Consider the following 23,334-nt stretch of genomic DNA (forward strand, 5'->3'; position numbering starts at 1 on the left):
AAAATTAACTTAATTAATTATAGCTAATTATCATCAATAATAATTAATTAAAATTAAAATAATTAATTACAATTAAATTTAAGTAACTATAATTAAATTTAATTAATTATAATTAATCATAATTAATTATAATTAATTTTAATTTAATTATAATTAAGTTATTTAATTATAATTCATTATAATTATTGTACTTAAAAATTAAAAAAACATAATTAATTATAATTAAATCTTAATTTAATTATAACTAATTATATTTAATAATAATAATAAAACCTCCCTCTCCCTTTCCCTCCTCTGGTTCGGCGAGTTTACGGGATTTGGCCAAAAGAGCGCGCGAAAGGGAGATGTTACCTTCACGGCAAGAGCTCCCGTTGTTGCTTGAGATCAAAATGTCAGAACTTCCAGTCCGACAGGGAGAGAACGTCGGAGGAGGAGGCGAAGTCAGCAGCAAGTATAGAGGTAGGGTTCGGTGCCTCTCTCTCTCTCTCTCTCTCTCTCTCTCTCTCTCTCTCTCTCTCTCTCTCTGCGGGATGGAGGAACCGAGAAGATCGGGATGGAGGGAGCTCGACAGAGCTCGGTTGCAAGAGGGGAGATCGGTATTTGGAGTCGGACGTGGGAAAGGAATCGAAGCAACGACAATGAAAGCTTCGCTCTCATTTTATAGACATGATTCAGGATGCGATCGAGGACTTGCAGCAGGATTTTCGCAGACATCCCGGAACGACGCCGTTTGAACAGTATTTTCTTAGCGGAATCTGAGCAGGATTTCGGGATTTCAGTCGGGATTTCGGGCAGATATCGTGGATCCCATGGATTACAGCCGGCATGCATTCGTTTCATTCAATTTTGGATATTATATGGAGGTTAACACAAAACACATGAATTAGATTATTCCTTCCCTAGAGATCCATCAAAACAAAGTAAAAGGATGAAGAACAAGTTGTTTATGCATTGAAACCAGGAAGGAAGCAAACAAAAGTGACGGTGAAGGTTAATAGAAAGAAATTGAATAATAACAGAAAGGGAAGGGAAATGGAGATTTTTGGTATTCATTATATGATAATCTATATCCGATATCAAGATTTTGATCACTTAGGAAAAGCCAACCTCTTATCCTCGATCCTCCTCAATTGTTTATGAGAGAAAACTTAGGAGTTATCTTTTCTTGAGGTAGATTAGGTTTGTTTTAACCATATTTTCCCTTATATTATTCTGAAATTTTTCAGACCTGGGGTTATTACTTGTTTTACCCCATAGCTAATTAGCCCTCCCACATACGGTGAAGAACTTTCGATTAAGGTGATTAGTTAGGATTGCACATTAGGCTCGTATTTGATAGTTATATTGAATTTAGTTAGAGCATAGAGGTAGGCTTGATTAAGATCCCATAGTTCAATCGTTCATGGAATATCCATTGATCTAATTTATCAATGTTAGAAGGTTATAAGCTTTAAGTCCAGGAAGCTTGATTAGCAATTAAGAGTTATGTCCTCTTAGTTATCAGGAGTATACTGAGGTGGAACTTTGTGTTTTGAAGATGTGGGCTCCGAAAATTTGCAGTCCGGCCTCTTCGTGGCTCCCTTTTTTTTTCATATCTGGGCGAGGAGAGTTTTAACGTTTAAGTTTTGAGGTAAATTTTTAGAAGGTAGATTGTGTTTTAGATGACATTACTAAGAGATTTCGCCTTCATTTTGTGAGGACATTATGATTTTAGTTCAAGTTTCCTATAGGCGCAAGCTCCTGTAGTTAATTACCACTCCCGATAGCGAGAGAGAACTTTCGATTAAGGCTAGTTGTCAAATAGATACATAGTATCCATAGTATAATAGCAACATAATTTGATATTTGTAAATTGAAATTTATCACCGTGCACTTAAAGCATATGGTGCGGAAAATAATGATGAACCTGATCAAGATGTCATGGTTATATCGTCCTGGGTCATCATGGTCCCTAGTCTACTTAGTTAGAGGAGGTAGTCAACCCAACCTAACCGAAGGATCCTTGTCAGCAGCTGCGTCGTCTATAGGTACCTTGTAGACTTAGGATTGTTGTTTCCTTAAGGAGAGAAATTTGAAGTCACCTTAGCTAACATAGGGCTTTGTGCCCTATCGATCATATCTTATTGATTCATTACTCAATGATTTAGCGTTATTGTGGAACATATATGCTCTGATCATGATCATAATTTAGTGGTATCATTTGGCAACAAAACCTTAGAGGGACCTGATCGTAAGCGTTTATCTTTGGCGTCATTTGGCGGCGAAACCATTTATTAGAGGACACGTGCCACGTCCTTACTGTCAAGAGATGATTTGACAATGAATCCTAATAATATTCTCGATTAGATATTTGCTCTTTATAAGTTAAAGTGACTTTCAAACTTGTTCACCTATGCAAACTGTTACGGAGGGTGGATGAATATTTTGCTTTAAGCATTTGATGATTAATTTCAATTTTAAACATTAATATCATTTATGAAGATAGAGCTTTGAATCATTGATAGGTCTTTGAAAGTTAACCCATTCGATTGAGATTTACATTTAACACGACAATCATCGGTGTTTACAGATAATTTCACTTTATTGGCAGAACCTTGTCGACTCTGCCTACTTGCCGACAGAGGATTGACTCAACGTAGATTTTACATTTTTTGTGATAAATCTTTCTTATAATAGACCTTGATGGCCTAATCTGAATGTATAAAATAAATACTTCGGTTGGCACTAGATAATGTATTTGTTCAGCGATTTAAGCTCTGTCGACTCCATCTATTTACCGACAAAGGATTATGTTCGTCGTTGGCTTCATACTTTTGTTAATGAAATCTTCTTATAATGGACATTAATGGCCTAATATGAACGTATAAAATAAATACTCTAATCGGCACTACGATCGTGTATTTGTTTGACGATTCAAGCTGTATCGACTCTTATTCATTCACATAGAAGGATCGGGCTTAAACTTAAGTTTATTTTTGACCCGCGCAACATCTTTAGATGTTACATGTATACATATATCACGCTCGTCAGGGTCTATACAGGTATATGCTTTTGCATGTACTTTGCATAATATATTTATGTAGTGGTTATATGTTTGTAATGCATTGGGTATGTACTACACATCGGTATCCCTACATATGCACTTATTTTCATCTACATGCTAACATATTCACATAGGCATTTGTGTATTTTCATGTATGCATGAATGTTGGCATATGCATTTGTGCATTGCTTAACCATGTTTGCATGATATGTTGGTATGCAATGTAGTGCCTATTGCATTAGCATATCATATGGTGTATTTGTATTTTATGTATGTATAATACATTCGTACATTGCCTATTTGCATACATAATGCATTTGCATGATAATTCCGTGCTTTCATGTAGTGCATGAAATATTTGCATGTCGGTTTAGCGCGTTATCGCTACACGGTGCATTTTACATATTGGATGGTATACTTGCGTATCACATTTCATATGTTGCAATGTGTATATGCACTATGCATTTTGCATGCTAATGCAATGTGTTGCCACAACATGGTGTATTTTGTATTTTAAATGATGTGTTTGTATAGTGCAACCTGCAAACACACGCATATTATGAATGTGTCAGTGTGCATTTTAATGCATGAAGGGGTGTTTTTGCAATATTCAAATATGATTAATTGTGCAAGTGATCATCAGTTAGAAGATGCACGAGTTTTCTTGAGGGGCTTGTGAATGCCTTCTGTCTGCTTATATAAATATTGCAGATCTGATGACTTTGTTTAGCAACGTATTGAGTTTCGTTTGACGTGTATAGGTGGTGCAATTTATCTTATTTCATCTTTTTCATATTATTTTCTTCAGTATTTTGACCGTGGAAGTGTACTTCAGCCTGCAAATAAGCTCTGCGGTGTGTCGGGAGCTTTTTACCCGTCGCTTGCAAGTAAGCTGATTTATCTAATATGACAGCCTTGCGCCATAAATTCATTGCCTTAGTTTACCTGTGGTTTGTAGTTTTACTATAAATTTTTTTGCTTCTACTTACAAGTGAATCGTAGCATTGTGTTGTGGGTCATTTTACTGCTTTATGAAGCTAGGCTGTCATGCAAGCTTTGCTAACATTGTTTGTGATCCAGTGCTAGGCATTTAGGAGCAACCAGTTATTGCATGTTAGTGAATTGTGCTCAACACGACTCTCCAACATTTCCTGTAATGGGTCGTAGCTCTGTGTTACGGGTTGCTTCTTACAGGAGAGCTGTCGTGCTATGCGAGCTTTGTTAAATTTTGCGTGTAAGTCATCAGCGATCATTAAAAAATTGTCAACTTAGCTTGTAGTGTTTGCATTTACTACAACTCTTATGTATTTGCTCGAAGATAGAACGTTGTGTACATGCGAGTCTTCTACAGCGGCTTGTAGGTTCTTGCATTTGTTGCAGATTTATCCACCCTCATTCGTAGATAGTATGTTGCATTCATTGCATTTTCCCTGACTGCGCTTGTGGGAAATTATGAACTTGCTATTTTAACTCATAGGCAAGCTGCTGCACATATGATAAGCCTCCTACAGTGGCTCGTAGGTGCTTGTATTTATTAGACGCTAGTTTCTTTTGACAATCGATAGTATGTCGTGCTCACTGCAATCTTCTTGTTCATACTTGTAAGAGACTCATCACGTTGGTTGCATGCCACTTGTTATCACCTATAGAAGGGCTGTTGCACAATGTTGATTTCATTAATACCGTTTGCGGGCAAGTTCTATGTCTTGCTTATGAACGTGCCGTGGTGTTCATGCATCTATCCCTCATTGTTAGGAACTGATTTATTTGCTTACATGACTGATGTGAGTGTTATACATCAACTATTAACATTCTTAGGTGACTTTTGATACTTGCTAAGGGCTTTGTATATTTGCTTGCAATTAAATTATATGCCCCTTTGAATATCCAAGTTATGTTGAAGATCACAAATCCTTTTTTGCTTATTGATGTTCATTTGAAGAATCCAGACTGCTACTTAGCGTTTGCAGTTTTAGTGTGACTATGCATTTATTAATTTAATGTCAAGCTTCCTATTTATTAGTTTTGCAAGTTTAGTTCCCTGTGATTGTTAAAGTTATATTCATTTTTAATATATATTTCAGCAGCTTCCCAACATTTCTCCCGTTTAGAAAAATTTTGGGGAACTAGGCCTTCCCACCATGTTACGAAAATCATGTATGGTAGGTGTCGGGCGGCACCGCGGCCGTCATTTTTCAATTCCATCGCGTTATGAAAAGCGTGTATGCTTTTTCGAGGTATCTGCGTTGAAGCTTGATAATTTCTCCGCAGGCATATAAGCACATACATGAGTACTTAGAAGTGTCCCTGTCAGGCTAAGAAAAGCGTGAAGGTTCGCCCGCTAAGAAAAGCATGTACAAGGTTCACCCGCAAGCACCAAAAATGAGATTTGAATATTTTTGAGTTTAGGAATCATTATACTTTTGCAAGTGAAGCGGTGACGGTGTCGATGTTGATGATGACGAGGGATCAAACACAATTTCTCCTCTTTTTTTTTTTAATCCTCCTTTTTTTAAGAATAATACTTCTTCTGCTAATAATAAAATCAAGGAGAAAAAGCAGAGGCCAAGGGAATATTTTCTGTTTGTAGGGAGAAAGGGCTATGTAGGTAGAGAAGGCTGTTTGGAGAAGATGGGCTGCTTGGGTTGGATCAGGGTGTGATAGGGCTATTGGGCTGAGTTGGTAGAGGAGTAGGGGAAGTGTTCGGCTGAGTTGAAGTGTGATGGTGGAATTTAGTTGTGGTGGAAGACAGTTGTTGTTGGATTTGTAGTGGGTTATAGAAGAGGGAGTGGAGGTGGTTGTTAGAGAAATGCAGCTGGATGGTTTTGGGTTTGATAGGTGAGGGTGTAGGAGGAAGTGTAGAGAAATAGGTGTTTGATTTTGTGGGTTTCTGTTTGAATGGAGGGTGTGAGGGGAGCACGAGCAGGTTTCCTTCATTGAGGCGGAGATAATACAATTGTTGTTATGTGAATGGGAGTTTGCAGGTGAAGGAGTGTTATGATTTCTTACAGCTGCTATGCTCTTTGGAGGAGAATCAAACAGTGGAGGGAAGCTGCTGTGTAGTAGAGGAGAAGAGGTGCGGTCAGCTGCAGGCTTGGTGAGTGGTAGTAGTGGACTATTTGGGTGGTTGGAAGGGAGGAGTGAGAGGTGCTGCTGGGTTGAGAGCTTGGAGATGGTAGTGATGGTTGCTGTAGGCAGTGAGGTTTGGTTGATTAGAGTGGTAGTGGGCAAAGGGGATCTGCTGCTGGAGGTGCTCTTTGTGAGAAAATGGATAGTAGATGCTGAGGGCTATGCAGGAAGCAGAAGACCGAATGCTGGAACCCTTCTTGATTTCGCATGGAGAAAACCAAGAAGGCCTGCTCGTGTCCTAGTTTCACAAATTTGGAAGGATTGTCTGAGCTGGGATGGTCTGCTATGGGATTCGATAGAAAATAGCGTGCACAGAGCCAAAATAGAGAAGATCGGAGCCGTTGGAAGCATAATTTGATTTGGAAAGCTCAACTGAACTTATTTTGAATCAATTGGGCTGGATTTTGAGCTTGAATCAAACTCGGTTTCAGTTGATTTGAGTTTGAATTGACTCGAATGTGTTAATTTGAGAAAATTAGACTCGATTCAACGCCAATTTGAGTAAAATTGGGTTTGACGGGCCTCAAATGAGTTGATCAAGTTCAATTGGACTATATTGGGACCAATTCGACACGAAAAAGGCGTTAACAACAGGGTTGTAAGTCCAGAGGCCAGACAAATTTAGCCTTACGTGAGGTGTAATTTGTAATTCCCTTGCATTCCGTTAGACATAGATTTGAGGTATTGCCTGTCAGTAGCCCTCAGTTTAGATTTGTGATCTGAGACTAAGATTGATTCCAGTCGATTATAAGCCCTCACATTTCAAGCATTTTCTTCAACCTATGTTGTTAAAATATAAGCCCGAAGTTTTTAAATCACATTAGTCAATTTAAACAAAATCTAATTTTAAAATGTAAAGCCCAACTTAAGATTGAGCGCCTCTGAGTTTCTTTGAATCAAGTGCTCCTACATTTTCTGCATTTGGCTTCTATTCTTAAAATCTTCTTTAAAGTTGATCGCATCTCATTTGAAATTCTTAAAGACCAAATCTTTGAACAAGAATTTTTCAAATTTCAAAATAAAAATATTAGTCAATATTTTAATGGCTATAAAAACAATTAGTTTGATCAAAGGTATTCTCAAGTAATAAATGCTTGAGATGTAATTAACTATAAGGGCTTGCCCCAACCCCTATGAGACATCCATACATCAGAATAAAATAAACTCAATTCAACCAAATATTAAATAGGGGGAAATCTATGTTAAAACATAAAATTATTAGTTTTGTCATTGAGTCTATATCAAAATGATATTTTTATCCTTCGATATAATAAACTCAATTCAACCAATTAGTTTGGTTCCGTATGTTATCCATTAAAAGAGAAGCATAATACTAAGTTAAGTGTTGCAGAGATGAGGATGCTTAGGTGGATGAGTGGCTTGACCCTTAGAGATAGAATACGAAATGAGCATATACGTGAAAAGGTTGGTGTAGCTCCAGTGGAAGATAAGATTAGAGAGAGTCGCCTTAGATGGTTTGGTCACAATAAACGGAGGCCTTCCGATGACCCGGTTAGGACAGTTGAGGCATTAAATTTGACTTATGTTAAGAAAGGTAGAGGTAGACCTAAAAAGACTTGGTTAGAAAATATTAGAAATGATCTTTCTTTATTAGATTTAAATGAGAATTTGACTTTTAACCGGATACAATGGCGAAAAAAGGATTCATGTAGCCAACCCCACGTAGTTGGACAAAGGCTTGATGTTGTTGTTGTTGAGATAATATACTATTTTCTATGTCGTGCTCGATCACAAAATATCCTAATCCGTTGAGGATTAGTGACAAAATTTCACCAACATACGTTAAATTCCTTCTTTTAACCATTTTTTGCTCTTTATCTGATTCTGAACTTCCCTATCTTGCTTCTAATATCTAATGGCCCATTAAACCTGCAGGTTATATACAAAACTCTGCATCCGCAGTGGCATCAAACTCTGGAGTTTCCTGACACGGGTAGTCGCTTGGTTTTGCATGTGAAGGATCACAATGCTGTGCTGCCTGAAACGAATATTGGTGATTGTGCGGTAGAATATGAAATGTTGCCTCCAAATCAAGTAGCTGATAAGTGGATACCTTTGCAAGGAGTAAGAAGTGGTGAGATCCATGTCCGAGTAACAAGAAGAATTCCAGAAGTCCAGAATAAACAAAAAAATTCTGGTCGTGTTTCTTCCTTAAGCAAAGCGCACAAAATATCTGGAAAGGTGAGTTATTGTAGTTCAGTTACATTACCCTGATGCTTGCAATGCTACCTTTTAATTTGTCCTAGTAACTGGCGTCATAATTTGCATCTTTTGTTTTGGATTTTTTCTTAACATCCTCCAGCTCCACGCGGATCGCGCCTTCCGCCCGACCCGTCCGTCTCCGCCTCGCGTAGAATTGGACCGGTCCCTGTTGGACTGGTCCAACCGGCCCAGGATGGGCCGGTCTAACAAGCCACCAAGCTGCACTGGAATGCGCTATTTTATTTATTTTGTATATATACCATATATATACGAAATTAACTGTAAATAACTAGACGCCTACAAAATTGACTGTAAACAAATACACCAATTTCTTTTTTTAACTGCATTAGTTTCCTTTTTTTTTTTAACTGCATTAGTTTCCTCTTTGTCCATAAATTAGGTGAAATTCCATCACTACAGCAGCTTTTTTTTACTCCATTTTTTTTTTAGTTATATTTATTATCAGTTGGTAGTATTAGTTATCACCACTAAGCGACACAATCTGTATTACTGGCACTAGTAGCTAATGTTGATAACTACTCATATCGATATTATTAGTGCCACGAATATATATGTTTATGCACATGTAATATATGTGTATATGCCTACATATATATACACGTGTGTATATATATATATACATATATGCAAAAAAGGGGAAGAAAGTAAAAAGAAAAAGAAAAAGAAAAAGAAAAAGAAAAACAGAGGGAAAAAGAAAATATGACAAAGAAAAGAAGGGAAATGTTGTGTAATTTACCCATTTGTGCACATTTTACGTCGTCGTCAGCATCACGTCAAGCATGTATAATCCCTCAATTCAAAACCTCCAAAGTTCTATTTTCGGTTTTCGCGGCGCACCGAGGGATCCTTCATGCACGCTTTTCTTAGCGTGGTGGGAGGGAATTCGGTGCGGCAGTTACGCTGAGACAGGCGAGCCTCGTGCGTGCTAATCTTATAACGACAGGGCAAAATTTAAGTACCCGCATGTGTTTCAGTGCCGGCACGGAAAGAACTATGCGTTTTCAAACAAGTACCCCTGAAGACACATGCACGTCTTTCTTAACGTGGTGGGGTTGAAGAATACAGTCACAATATCGTCCGACATCGATCGTATATGTCTTTCTTAACATGGCAGACAGGCTAAGACTCATGTAGTTTCCCCTAAACAGGGGAGATGCCAAAAGACTGCAGAAACTAAGTTTGAAGACGGACATTACTTGAACAAAAGCAGGGGACCAAATTGAACAATTACAGGGGACTTGACATCGAACAAGCGAAGGCTAATTTAAATAGAAAATAAACTACAATGGACCTAATTTGAACATGAATAAACCACAATAGACTTGAATTCAAAATGAGCACGGTGGACATTGAACTTGAACCGAAAGACATTACATAGAACTTGAATCAAACATAACTACGAGGAATAAGACTTAAATTAACAAGTAATGAACCAAACACCAATTTGATAAATGCATAATAGAAATGTGAACACCAAATGCTAATTTAAAATATTCACATAAGCGTCAACGAGCAAACATGGAACTCATTACATACGAAAAACAACGTGTGTACAAGGAAATGCTATCTCCTACACATGATCATGAACATGAACATGACGCTTGCATAAGTACGTCAGTTTATTTGCATAAGGAAAAAGACTTGTGATAAGCACATAACCTCATTTACTGACAATGAAGGGAGACAAGACGATTACAATAAATACCAATGTGTTCATAAATAAGAACACCGAAGCACATACACAACTAATATCACTTAAGTATAAACAAATACACTAGACCCCCGCAAGTGATGACAATCAACAAGTATTAAGAGGTGGATGATGTGTAATATAGCTCAATCAACAGTAAATAATGACATGCAAATGAATGCATCGGTCTGCATGCAAATGACAAGAAGGGATATGCTGCTGGTATGATAAATCTCCTGTGCATATGGGTATTCGTGCGAGGTGTCATTTGCAAGAAAAGATGGAAATCTACAATGTGTTGGATATCTGTAAACAAATGTAGAAGATTTGTCATGCACACGGTAATCTACTTAAGAGTGACGACAATGAATAATGCGCATTAGACGTCAATTCACCTTTGAAGTTAATGATGAATGGTTATCAAGCAAGTACTATGATCCATTGCAAGCAAAGGAAGAAGACATGCAGGAAATGCAAGCTTCCATGAGCTGCTGCAAGGGGCCTGTCATACACACTATATGTCATCTATGAAGCGAATGTAGAAGGGTCATATACCCACAAACTGCTGTAGAAGGCCCATCGGGCACAAAATATGATACCCACAGACTTATGTAAAGGAGCTGTGGTAAATGCAAATGCATGTAAACAACTATAGAAGATAAGCTGCAGAAGGATTATGATAAGTGCAAGCTCCTACGAGCCGTTGTAGGTAGGGGTGTCAATTTTTAACCCGACCCGAAACCTGACCCGGACCCGACCCGGAAAAATTCGGGTTCGGGTCAACCCGTTTATGAAATGGGTCGGGTTCGGGTTGACCCGGGAACCCGAAAACGAACCGGAACTGATCTCTTCCCGGCTGCCTACGTCGACTGACCGGTTGCCCGATGCGTCAAGTCGCGTCCCTGACCGGCAGCCCGGTTGCCCGAAGGCTTCGCGGTTCGCGTGCCAGCGCTTCAGAGGCGCATAGCCCAGTTCGGCTTCGCCGCTCTAGTGTCAGCGCCTTGCGCCCGCTTGCAATTCGGCCGTTCGGGTTCAATCGAGAGTCGCGACGCATGCCGAGTGCCGACTGGTCGCTGACCGCGGTGCCGCCTAGTCTGCCGCTGTGCGCCTGCTGCCACCGCATCGCTGCGCCTGCTGACGCTGCTGGCTACCGCTTCCATTTTAAATAACTGGGTCGGGTCGTGTCAACCCGGTAACCCGTCGGGTCGGGTCCGTGTTGAGATAGCCGACCCGTTTACAAAAACGGGTCGGGTTCGGGTTGACCTGTTTAGAGCCAGGTCAACTCGGGTTCGACTCGAACTCGACCCGTCGACCTGAATTGACACCCCTAGTTGTAGGAGACCCAACATGAGTTCAACATATTGTCTATAAGCAAATATACGAAGAATGACAGTAAATGGGAGTGCCTACAAATACCAAATTTGTGACACTATGTTGTTACATCGAATAAGTAGCAGATTTGTGACACTAAGTTGTTACATCGAATAGATTAATTCACTTGCAGATGATAGGTAGAAAGTTCTTGATATGCCGTTTAGTGCATCTGCCGGTAGAAATACCATCCTGCAGGTTGAACGCTGACAAAGATGACAACATGTAGAAGATGAATGAGCTAAACTCCATTATCAATGCGCTGCAAATAAAATTCAATACGTTGCTATACCACGCCACCGGATCTGCAACACTCATACAAGCGGACAGAAAGTATCTACAAGTTTTCAAATAGAGCGTCGCGCATATTCAAATGACAGGTTCCTGCATAGCTGATCAACAATAAATATTTTAAAATACTCCCACACATACACTGCAATATGTATATACACAAATACAAGAAAATGTATGTGCAATCGTATACCCGCATGGGCCTCATCGAGCGTGTTATGGGTATACACGTGGTGTCCGAGGATACTGTGCAAGTCTAGAAATAAACTTAAATCCGTGCTTGATCATTCTATGTGAATGGATATGAGTCGACATGGCTCGAACCGTTAAATAAATATATGGTCACGGCATCGACCGAGACATTTCTTTTTTACGTTCATATGAAGCCTTCAAGGTCTATAACTAGGAAAATCCATTAATAAAAGCATACAGCCGATAATGAACTCTATCCTCTATCAGCAATTAGACAGAGTTGACAAGGTTCAACAGATAATTATGAAAATACCCCCTAAATACCTGCGTAGGCCTCGACGAGTGTGTTATGGATATACACGTGACATCTGAGGATGTTGTGTGGGTTAAGAAATAAACTTAAGTTCAAGCTTGATCCTCCTATTCAAGTGGATAGGAATTGACACGGTTCGAACTATCAAACAAATATATGATCACGATGTCGACTGAGATATTCATTTTAATATGTTAATATTATGCCTGCAAGGCCTATAACAAGAAAAGTTCACCTATAAAGGTATAAAACCTGCGACGAACTTGATCCTCCATTGGCAACTAACAGAGTCAACAAGTTCAACCAACAAAATACAATTGCTCATAATAGCCCGATGATCGCCATGTTGAATGTAGATCGCAACCGGAAGGGTTAACTCCAAATATTCATGAAGACTTCCCAAATGGTTGTGAATTTCAAAACTCCAAGAAAATATCAAATTCAAATATTTAAAATCGAAATTAATCATCAAATGCTTAAAGAAAAACTCATCCATCCTTCGCAACAATTTGTCGAGGTGGACAAATTTAAATATCACTTCAGCTCACATAGAACTAATGTTTGGTCGATAATATCACTAGGATTCATTTTCAAATAATCTCTTGCCGGCAAGAACATGGCATGTGTCCTCTAACTGGTAGTTTTGCCGCCAAAGGGCACCGCAGGTAAATGGTTATAAGTGGGGTCTTATGAACGGGCTGGTTTGTCGCCAAATAACACCACTAAATTATGGTCATGGTCAGAGCCCATAAGCTCCCTAATGGTACTAAATCCTTGAGATATGAATCAATAGGATATGATCGATAGGGCACAAAACCCACTGTCAGCTAAGATGGATTTAAATTTGTCCCCTTAGGCAAATAATATTCAACCCATGCTTGGACGATGCAACCCATGGTTGCCGACAAAGGATCCTTCTGTCAGGGTTGGTCGACTACCTCCTCTGACTAAGTTGACTAGGGACCATGATGACCCGGGATAACGGAACCATGGGATCTTGATCGGGTCCATCATCACTTCCCCACCATCCGCTTTAAGTGCAAGATGGTAAATTTCTAATTTTAAATATCAAACTCTCAAATATCAACCCATGCTGCTATTATACGTCAGATAACACGTATCTCCACATATTTGATTGAAGACTAGCCTTAATCGAAAGTTCTCTCTCATTATCAGGAGGGGTAATTAACTATAGTGGTTTGCGCCTATACGAAACCAGAACTCGGATCTAAAGTCCTTGCAAAATAAGGGCGAAAGCTCTGGGTAATGTCTTATCTATAAACCCAATTTATGAAAATTTACCCCAGAACCTAATTCTTTAAAACTCTCCCGAAAGAGAGGAGGCCGGAGTGCGAATTTTTGGAGCCTACATCATCTTTTTCTTCTCCTGGAATAATCTGTATTTTATTCATTATCGAGCATGTATGAATTTTGCCATTATAAATACACGTATCATTATGTTTTACTCGAAAATTATTTTCTAAAAGATTTTTGTTAATTGTAGAAGTTAGAGGTCCACTATAGATGTTAATAGAAGATGCATTGAATTCGTAGATGGTATTCAAAAGATTGTATATCCCTTGACGACGCTGTAACATTTGTATTCAAATCTGAGAGTCTATATCTAAAAAAACAGTTTTAAGCGCTTAGGTCCTAATTTTAATCTTTTTGGACTGTACGAGTACTAACAAAGTAGATTTTTCTGTTTTTGGAAAGAAGTTTTTGAAGTATATTTGCTCGTATGCCAATATAATATTTATCTCTCATCATCACTACTGCAGAATATATATATGATCCTCACATTATGAGAAGAAAATCTACCTTTCTGTTTTAAAGGAAACCATGATTACCAGATCTCTGAGCTAACTGAAGTTCTTTTTATCATTAAATAAAATGTAACAGATGAGGGAGATTTTGAAGAATTATCAAGGACTAGTAGCTGACGGGGAACTGGAAGGTTTATCGTCAGCTCTAAGTGAACTTGAGAGTGCAGAAGACGCAAAGGAAGATTATATTCTTTCCCTTGAAAGGGAGAAGACATTGCTGGTCAACAAAATAAACGATCTTGGCCATGAAATCTTGAGGTCGTCTTCATCTCCAAGTTCATTACCATACTGAAGCAGAATCAGTGATTTTTAGATAGTATTAATCATAGTTGGAAAGTAGTTTTAACTCTTTGATATAGTGAGAAGCAGTGTATATTCACAAGAAGAACAAAATTCAATTATTTTTTTCTTCCTTTCTTATTTTAGCTGTGAAATATGGTGATGTCTTAGAGATGAGAGAGTGAGACAGAACTCAGTTTAATTTTCTTTAATTTTAATTATAACTTCTTGTGAACAGAAAATAATGGGACTGCTAATTTCTTTCAGATATTATAACCCATCTTTATTTTTGCAAGATTTTAGTTGCAGTTATCAATTAATTGCTGATATCTCCTTCAGAAAACGCCGTTTTCCGTCCTATAATCTGCTGGAATAATTTTCGCCGGAAATTCATTTCCGACGACCAAATTACTGTTGAATTTTAATCCGCTGGAAATTTGCCGGTAATTAGCATTACCGGCGGATTGGCTAGATTTTTAGGTGATTATTTCTGCAAAATATAATTGAATTTCCTGTTGTATTAAGAAATTACTTAAAATTTGCATTTTATTTAATGATCAGAGTTCCATGAGTTCATTCAAAGAATATGAAGAGTAGCTTGGGAAGATAATGGAAATTATCAGATGTATAGTCTGTTGTTCTTACAACAATAGTAGTAGGACTATAAATAGGGCTAAAATAAGCAAAATAAGAGCTAACATTTTGGTATCTATAATCTCTGATAAGAAAGTTGTCCTAAATGAAATCTAAAACTCCTCTCAATTTTGAAAAAAAAAAAATTAACAATTTATTTATTTATTTATTCTTGGGAAAGTTAGAGGGCATATAGCCCAAATTTCATTGATAAAAAATAGTTACATGTGAGGAAAATAAAACTGGTAAGAAAAAAAAAAGAAAATCTTTCAAAACGGAAGAAAAAGCAAAATTACAGGATCAACAGAACAGGGAAAAAAAAAAGGTGGGGAGAATCAAAATTGGGCTCAGGGTATTGCCACGAGGAAATGGACACCCCTTGGTTGCAGAGGAAGAATAACGTAGAGATCATTTAAGGCACCCGACAGGAAAACCACTGTAGTCCAAGGGAGCTGAAAAATGTAATACCGACATAATAGCCCACAAAAACCACCAATCAAACGGCACCAAGAAGAGATCAATTGAGCATCGCAAAAGAGCCTTTAAGATCGTCAAAATGTTTCCATCTCCTAACTCTAGGAAGAATAGCTTGGCAAATAATGAAACATTTCCTAGAAGGATTGTTCCAAACATTATCAAATCTCCTATAATTCCTTTCTTTCCATAGAAAATAGATTGAGCTGCATATGACAAGATGGCAGAAATATTTTTCCCAACTAGAAAATTCATGAGAACCATCAATGAAGTCAAAAATTTTGCATCAGGTTCGTCCTGAGGAGGAAGGCATCCAAAAATGACAAAAGATTGGAAATAACATCAAACGAGAAATCATAGCTATAAAACAAGTGATAAAGATTTTCATTGCCCCCATCACAGAAAGAACAAGTTGTATAAACATCAATGCCCCTCATAAGAAGTAAGTCAGCTATTTTTAACCTGCCTAAAACTGCAATCCAGGCATAAGAGGAATACTGAAGAGAGTGTTGTTTATGCCAGATAAATCTATACCATCCGACCTCTTCAAAATGAAAAAAATAAGTGGAATAAAAGGTAAAGAAGGTAGGATTTTGTAAGCCATCCCAAGATATAGCTGGTAGCTCACAAATGATAATACCCGAGAGCCCAGAAAGTAGCAAATCTGGGACAGATGTAAGAAGGGCCCAAAGATTGTTGTTAATGTAGCAATTGACAAAAAATCGCTCAAACTTAAAGGAAGGTAAAATATCATGCAGTGACTTCTCGTTGCACCAGTGATTCCATTCCATCGAAAAGTTGCAGTTGGGAGATACATTCAAGGAAATTAACCTTTTAACCTTATGAGCCGTAGCACAGAAATTCTTCCAGAATTTAGAAGCATTAGAAGGGAGTGAGTTCTAAGGAGATAAATACTTTGCTTTAAACGAAGAGATAGCCAAGCTGTCTCTAGTGAAAAATCTCCACAAGAAAGAGCAGTAGCTGGCATGATAAAATACTTCAATAGAAGGTATATCGACTTCAAAAGAAGGTATCCCGAGACCGACCCCCCCCCCCCCCAAAGGAAAGGCAGTATTGACCCAAGAAATTAAATGTAATTTCTTATCAGCTATTCGACCATGGAATAAGAATCAAGAGCAAAGCTTCGAAATACTACTGCCATGCAATTCTACTGGTAATATTTGTTAAGCATAGCATTAAAGAGAGAGAGAGAGAATGCATTAAAAAGAGATTAATTAGAAAGCAAAGACTAGTATGAAATTACTTGATGTATTATCCTCATCTTTCTCCTTCCTTGGATGGCTATCATAACTTTTCTTCATTTTATTTTTTTATCCTTTTTATCCTTGTCTTATTCTTTCTTCCTTCCTTTCTTCTTCGCAATAGATAAGTCCATGCATCTTCTTTATAGTACTTGAGTAGTTAAAAGAGAAATTAAGGGGAGGTCTTCTAGTAACATAAAGGTGTCTAATTTTAGAAGAGAGGTTAGAAAGGAATAAGTATGTAGAGAGAGAGAGAGAGAGAGAGAGAGAGAGAGAGCACTTGAATAATTTTGTTAATGATTAAAATAACTTAATAGATTCTGCTATTGATAATAAATGTAATTATAAAATTTTAAATTAAAATAAACTCATATTATAGTTAATTGGAGGATGTTTCCCCCTATTATAAGAAAATCTATCATAAATATGCATACTTAGACCTTTCAAGAGTCATCTTTATAATCTATAATTTAACTCTTGCTTATGCATTCTTTCTTTTGGAATTTGATTATTTTCCTTACTTCTTGCTTATTTTACCACATATATGAAGAAGAAGAGAAGTGATCATGAAGCATGTATCTTATTTTCATGCATTATAGCTTGACACATAAAGGTGATATTATAATAGCCCTTATTTTCTTTAATGCAATTAATCAGCTTTGGATGTCAAATTGATCTTGTTGTAAATGAATGAACATTTGATGTATAAATAAAATAAAAGAAGACAGAAAGAGAATAGAAAAGAAAATCTTCCATTTTAAATCTTGGGCTATTAAAAATCCATAAAAAATAATTTTTGATATATGATAGAGATTGACAATTTTGTTGCTTTTGTAGAGTTGTTTATGGCTCTTCTTAGCATCTTCTTTTTAGTGATACTTTTTGGCAGATAATTGCTTGAGGAGGTCTATAATGTTAGTAAGGTATTACTTATTTTCCTTTTTTTTTCATTTCCTTAAAAAATTTCATTCCAAGATATATCATATTTGTATTTCATTCGGGTTACTATTAGATAATAGATGAAATATTAGTAAGACATTGTTTTTTCTCTAGTGATAACTTTATGTTCTTAGGTATTTGCTATTTTTAATTATGTGTTTATCATCCTTAATACTTTTATGAAATCCATCAACTCAATCAAAACACTTGAGCATCTAGAATGATTTTTTGCCCACAAAATGAGGAATCTCTCTCGCTCTCTCTCTTAACTCTTAAGAAATATGCATTCGAATCCACACTTCGTCTTCTTCTTCTTGTCTCCGATGACCTAATTGCTAGTAAGATAAATGAGCTTATAAAGCTTGAAGTACATTCCATTTGCTAATTTAGTTATAATATCCATTTCATTTATAAAGCTTGAAGTAAATTCGGCCGGAGAAGAGAGATCGACGGTTACCTTCGGTTAGGGAGTAGGTTGGTGGTCGGAGAAGAGCTATCGGCGGCCGGAGGTGATCTGTCGGCGGCCGGAGAAGACACGTCGGCGGCGGAGTCGATTCGGGGTTCAGGAGGGGTCGGAGGCGAGCTAGGGCAGAGCGACCGAGAGAGAGAAGAGGGAAAAAGTGAAAATGAAATGCGAGGCGCGGGTGTTCCTTTTAGGGCTTCTACCGGCGGTGTACCGGCGGTTTGTGCCGTCGGTAAAAATTTACTTATCAACGACGGCCAACACCGTCGGTAAACCGCCGGTCCATATTGTTGTCCGGCGGTTTAGCGACGGTTATATAACCGCCGTTAGTACCGGCGGCACAATGAGGGATAGGCACCGGTAAGCCGCCGTTAAACGCCGGCGGCTAAACCGCCGCCCAAACCGTCGGTAAAACCGGCGGCCTATAAACCGCCGGTTATGGCCGCCGGTAAGAGCTGTTTTTCCTGTAGTGAAATGAGTTTGACTAATTGAGCCTATCTCGAGTTTTATTTTTATACAACGAGCCGAGTTCGAGCTCGAGCTTGAGTTAGAGCTCAGCTCAATAATGCTACTATTCGACTCGACCCAACTCACTTAAACCCTAAGATACCACACAATATTTATTATCCTTAAATTATCGATGAACCAATCTTAAGAAATGTGAAAGATATCATAGTTCATAAAATCTAAATATTAAATCCAACCTAGTAAGTTGGGCCATCTCCATGGATGTAAGGTCCATTAAATAAATCAGATCATCATAATATGAATAATCTGAACAAAACAAATGTAAGTTTATTTTAGCATAAAGCCCAAAGCCCTATTTACTAAATAAAACTTTGTAGAGAACTTCAAGTCCTTAATCTAATTAAATTGGGATTTTTATGAATATGAATGCTTTTGAATTAAATTGGCTAAGCTAAGAAGTCCATCAACCAAATTAACTAGGCTAATATAATGTCATTAAGTCCACTAAATTAACATTTCATTTGGGACGGCTTTCTTACTGCTTTTTAAAGCAGCTTTTTATTACAAAAAATTAAAAATTTATACTAAAAAGTTGTTTAAAGAAGCAGTAAAAAAGTCGTCCCAAAGGAAGCTTAAATCTAATGGACTGACATAAAATACTATCAAATCAAGGGGTTGGCCGGAAATACTATGTTCATGAGTTAACTCAAATGAGTTTGTATCAACCCATTAACTTGTTAATTAATCAAATTAGCTTAATTAGCCTAATTGATGTCGAACAAAACCATAAAAATTATTTTGAAAATCTAAAAATGGCGGACGACTGGACGAGTTTAAAAAATAAAAAATAAACATGATTTGATAGTTTGAAATCAATTAAAGGTATCATGAAAGTTTTATATTTTTTGTCATGAGAGCATGTTTAAATTATTGAAATTATCTTATTAAATTTAATATTTTTGTGAGTTAATTTTGTTGTCCACAAATGACAAAATTTAGCCATGGGAATATCAATAGTCAATTCATATTTTCAAATGCTTCATTTCTTGCGCATCTTCAAAATGTTTTCAAGAGTCATAAAACTCATGCCAACTTTCATCATGATGGCTTTTCTAAGAGAGGAGAATTCAGCATAGTGTGGTGAAAAAAAAATTATGAATTTGTTTGGGATTGCTTTCTTAATGCTTCTTAAAGCAATTTTTTAGTAAAAAATTTTAATTTTTATACTAGAAAGCTTCTTTAAGAAGTCGTAAGAAAGCCGTCCCAAACAAAACTTAAGTTACCAATAAAAATGAAGATAATACAAGTTATCTTACATGCGGAAAATCAGACAAATAAAATTTACTCTTGATCTTGCAAGATATCTTGGATTAGACAATCAAATGTTACTAATTTGTCTCTTCGAACTTTATTCCAAGAAGGCCCTCGAACTTTGGTAGAATAGTTGATAAAGTCACTACGATGATAAATTACACACTACAGGAAAACACGCCGTTACCGGCGGACTGTATCCGCCGATAACATGTGAAATCCGACGGAAATCCTCAGTTTCCGACGCATTTCCGTCGGATTTGCCTCCGCCGGTTTGGCTCGCGTCGCTAAAAATTTACCGACGTTTATATGCCGCCGGTAACAATTCTAACGCTTTACCGGCGCAAAATATGACATGGAAGACATCGATTTTCATTCCATAATTCCGGCGACTAATGCGTCGGTAGTTTACGTCGTATGGATCCGACGGAAACTACCGGCGCATAAGTCGCCGGAATGTCGCCGTAAATAAGCTACGGCTTATTTCCGGCGCAAAAGTGGCGTCGGAATTTGCCGGTGGATAAAACGCCGGAATAGGCGCCGGTAATTTCCAGCGCACCCAAAGACGCCGGCATGCTCGATCCAGTTCGTTGTATCGTCGTTTCCGTCGACTTTTCGACGCATAATCCGCCGGAAACCTGTAGCTTAATCAAGTTATTCATCAAATCCACAAAAAATCAATTCCAATGATGATTTTTATGTCCTTAATTAAGATTGTTCATCTTTTATACAAAAAGAAAGTTAAATATAGGACTACAAAAAATCTTGGCCTCATAAATTTAAATAGATTGGCATCTAACTAACTACCATTTTGTGGTTTTTATAAACTTCTATTAAATATACTCAACTAAGCATTAGCCTTTGCTAAAATTTCTCTGAGTTTATCTGAATAATATAAGCCTTTTAGCTAGAAATCATCCAATTGTAATATTCATGTAATGTCTTTATGAGATTGCTGGAACCAAATTAACCTATATAATCAAGAAAACAAGATAATACTCAACACTAAGAATTTAGTATTTTCAATATCATTTATTGTTATCATAGTTAACAGTGTCCATTATTAATACAATTGTAAGAAGTTGCACCTCTAGATTATAATTTACCACTTGAACTAAGATTAATTACTATAATCAACATCATCATAAAGTTTCACCAAAATTTTCTTCTTACTAATATCCTTTTGGTTCAAATTTTAGGTTTTAAGTAAACATTAATTAACCATTTCTTTATAATTGAAAATTTGTGTAGTATATATGTTGTAGTGGCATTTTCAAAACCAATGCAAAATGCCTTTGTAATTAGTATTATGTGCTGCGAAAACTATCTTTTTAATTAGTGTGTAAATAGTCAAAATGATAATTTTTTCATTCAAATTATCTTGTGAAGTGGGAAGTAAACCAATTGTGCCCAACTTCGTAAGCAAAATCATTCTTTGTAAAACCTAATTTAGTAATCGAGTTTATTTAATTGATATGATATCTAAATAGAAGGTCCTTAAAGATCACTTGATTGAACGTATATGATAAATATAGAGAAAAAATCAATTTAATGTCTCATTTATTTAAATAATAATGATAAATTATAATTTTTATATTGTTTAAAAAAAATTCCTTCCATTAGTGAAGGCCTTAAAAATATTTTAAAGGAAACCTAACATTAAAAAATAAGGGAATTTTATAAAATTTTCCAAATAATTTAAAATTTCTCAAAATAATACTTTACTTTTAGATAACTCATATAAGTATTAGTTTGACCATTGAAGTGATGAAATTCCCTCAAAATCACAAGCTCTAAAAGGCATCTATTTAGAATATTGTTTCTAATAAAAAAAATGGTATCATACTTTGAAATTGATCATTATTGATTTTTTTTTATGAAGTTATAACTTTCGGACGATAAACTTCCAGTACTTGTGCACATCTTCACATTATCATCAATTTAATCATATCATACACTTAAAACAATTAGGAAATAAAAAAGAAAAGGGAATCGCAATGATAATCCTAAAAGTTAAATTTTATGTTGTTCGAATATTTATCCTCCTACATTCATAAGCATGCAAAATATCACTATGTTATGAAGGTTATAATTATAAATGATAACATCATTAAATTGTTGGAAGTTTGCATGGGAGAGCAACAAAAACTAATTATTATTTATATGATGCATAATCTATCATGAAATAGCTAGGTTTGCAATAGGATTAAAGAGTTTTTCCTAGGGATAAAGCTCCAAACACCTTTGACAAATTAAGGCACCTTTTTTTTTCACTTTTATGAATAAATATTAAAGTAACGTTAAACTACTATGCCTAAATCATTATTTTCAAAATAACTTATTTAAGAGACTACCTCATAATTATATAAATGTGTATGGATGGCACTATAAAGATCTAGACTTCGTTTGGGATGACTTTCTTGCTGCTTTCTAAAGCAGCTTTTTAGTACAAAAATTTATAATAAAAAAAAAAGTACTAAAAAGCTGATTTAGAAAGAAGCAAAAAAATCATCCCAAATGAAACCTTAGTCAATTAAACAAAATAAATATTTTATTTTCCATATATTAAGCTAAGTCAGCATGTTCATGTATTCATTATTATGATCAATAACAGGATTGAAATTTCAAGTGGGAGGGGTTGAAAGAATATACCTTAAATTTAGGGAGAACAAAACTTTGATAATATAGGTAATTCCAAGAGAATTTATGAGCAAAACTTCCATATTATAAGTAGATTATTTATATGATTTTTGTCAAATATAAGAGAGACAAAAACCACGTACAATACTCTTTTATAGTTCCACTAGTAATTGTGATGTTTATCTAATGCATATTATTTTCACATTTCTTACAAATTAAAGAGAAATTAATATTCCCATCACCATTGCGATGTATATCATCATGGGCGCCATCAATTTTAAACTATAGACAAAGAGTAGTGTTTCCATGACTAAGAGAATCTCCACATCCTAACCTTTTTCCTAACCAAGGATGAAGTGCATGTGTAGGATATTCTAAACTATATACCTTTTCATTGCCTTGTTTATCAGTTAAATTTTTCTTTATCACAATAGACTTGATGATGCGTTAGCCACTTTATCCACACCAACAGATTTGCATTGTCATTATCTTAGGCTTCATTTGAGATGGATTTTTTACTGCTTTTTGAAGCTGTTTTCTAGTACAAAATTTTAATTTTTATACTAATTAAAAAACTGTTTCAAGAAGTAATAAAAAAGCCGTCCAAACGAAACCTTAATTCCTAGTGAAATTTCTTTGCAGTTTGCCTTATCCTCTTGATCAAATCCATGATCACTATTACAAGGTCCATTCATATCTTCCACCTTGTGGACAAAGCCGTAGTTATCTCACAAGTAAAGTTGAGGAAGAAAGTTAAAGTTGTGCT

The 23,334-nt window shown here is 36.4% G+C and overlaps 1 protein-coding gene across 2 annotated transcripts in view; it reads left to right on the forward strand.

Moving 5' to 3' along the window:
* The window catches only part of LOC110102670 (synaptotagmin-4), a 48,366-nt gene extending 33,693 nt beyond the window's left edge, over nt 1–14,673 (forward strand). For both annotated transcript variants that reach the window (XM_020831104.2, XM_028692956.1), the window contains 2 exons: nt 8,069–8,374; nt 14,176–14,673. In XM_020831104.2, coding sequence (XP_020686763.1) covers nt 8,069–8,374; nt 14,176–14,391 — 522 coding nt within the window. In that variant the 3' untranslated portion in view covers nt 14,392–14,673. The remainder of the gene's footprint in view (nt 1–8,068; nt 8,375–14,175) is intronic.
* Nucleotides 14,674–23,334: the final 8,661 nt, after the last annotated feature.

The sequence above is a fragment of the Dendrobium catenatum genome, unplaced genomic scaffold (genome assembly GCF_001605985.2).
Source record: "Dendrobium catenatum unplaced genomic scaffold, ASM160598v2 fragScaff_scaffold_201, whole genome shotgun sequence".
Classification (NCBI taxonomy): Eukaryota; Viridiplantae; Streptophyta; class Magnoliopsida; order Asparagales; family Orchidaceae; genus Dendrobium; species Dendrobium catenatum.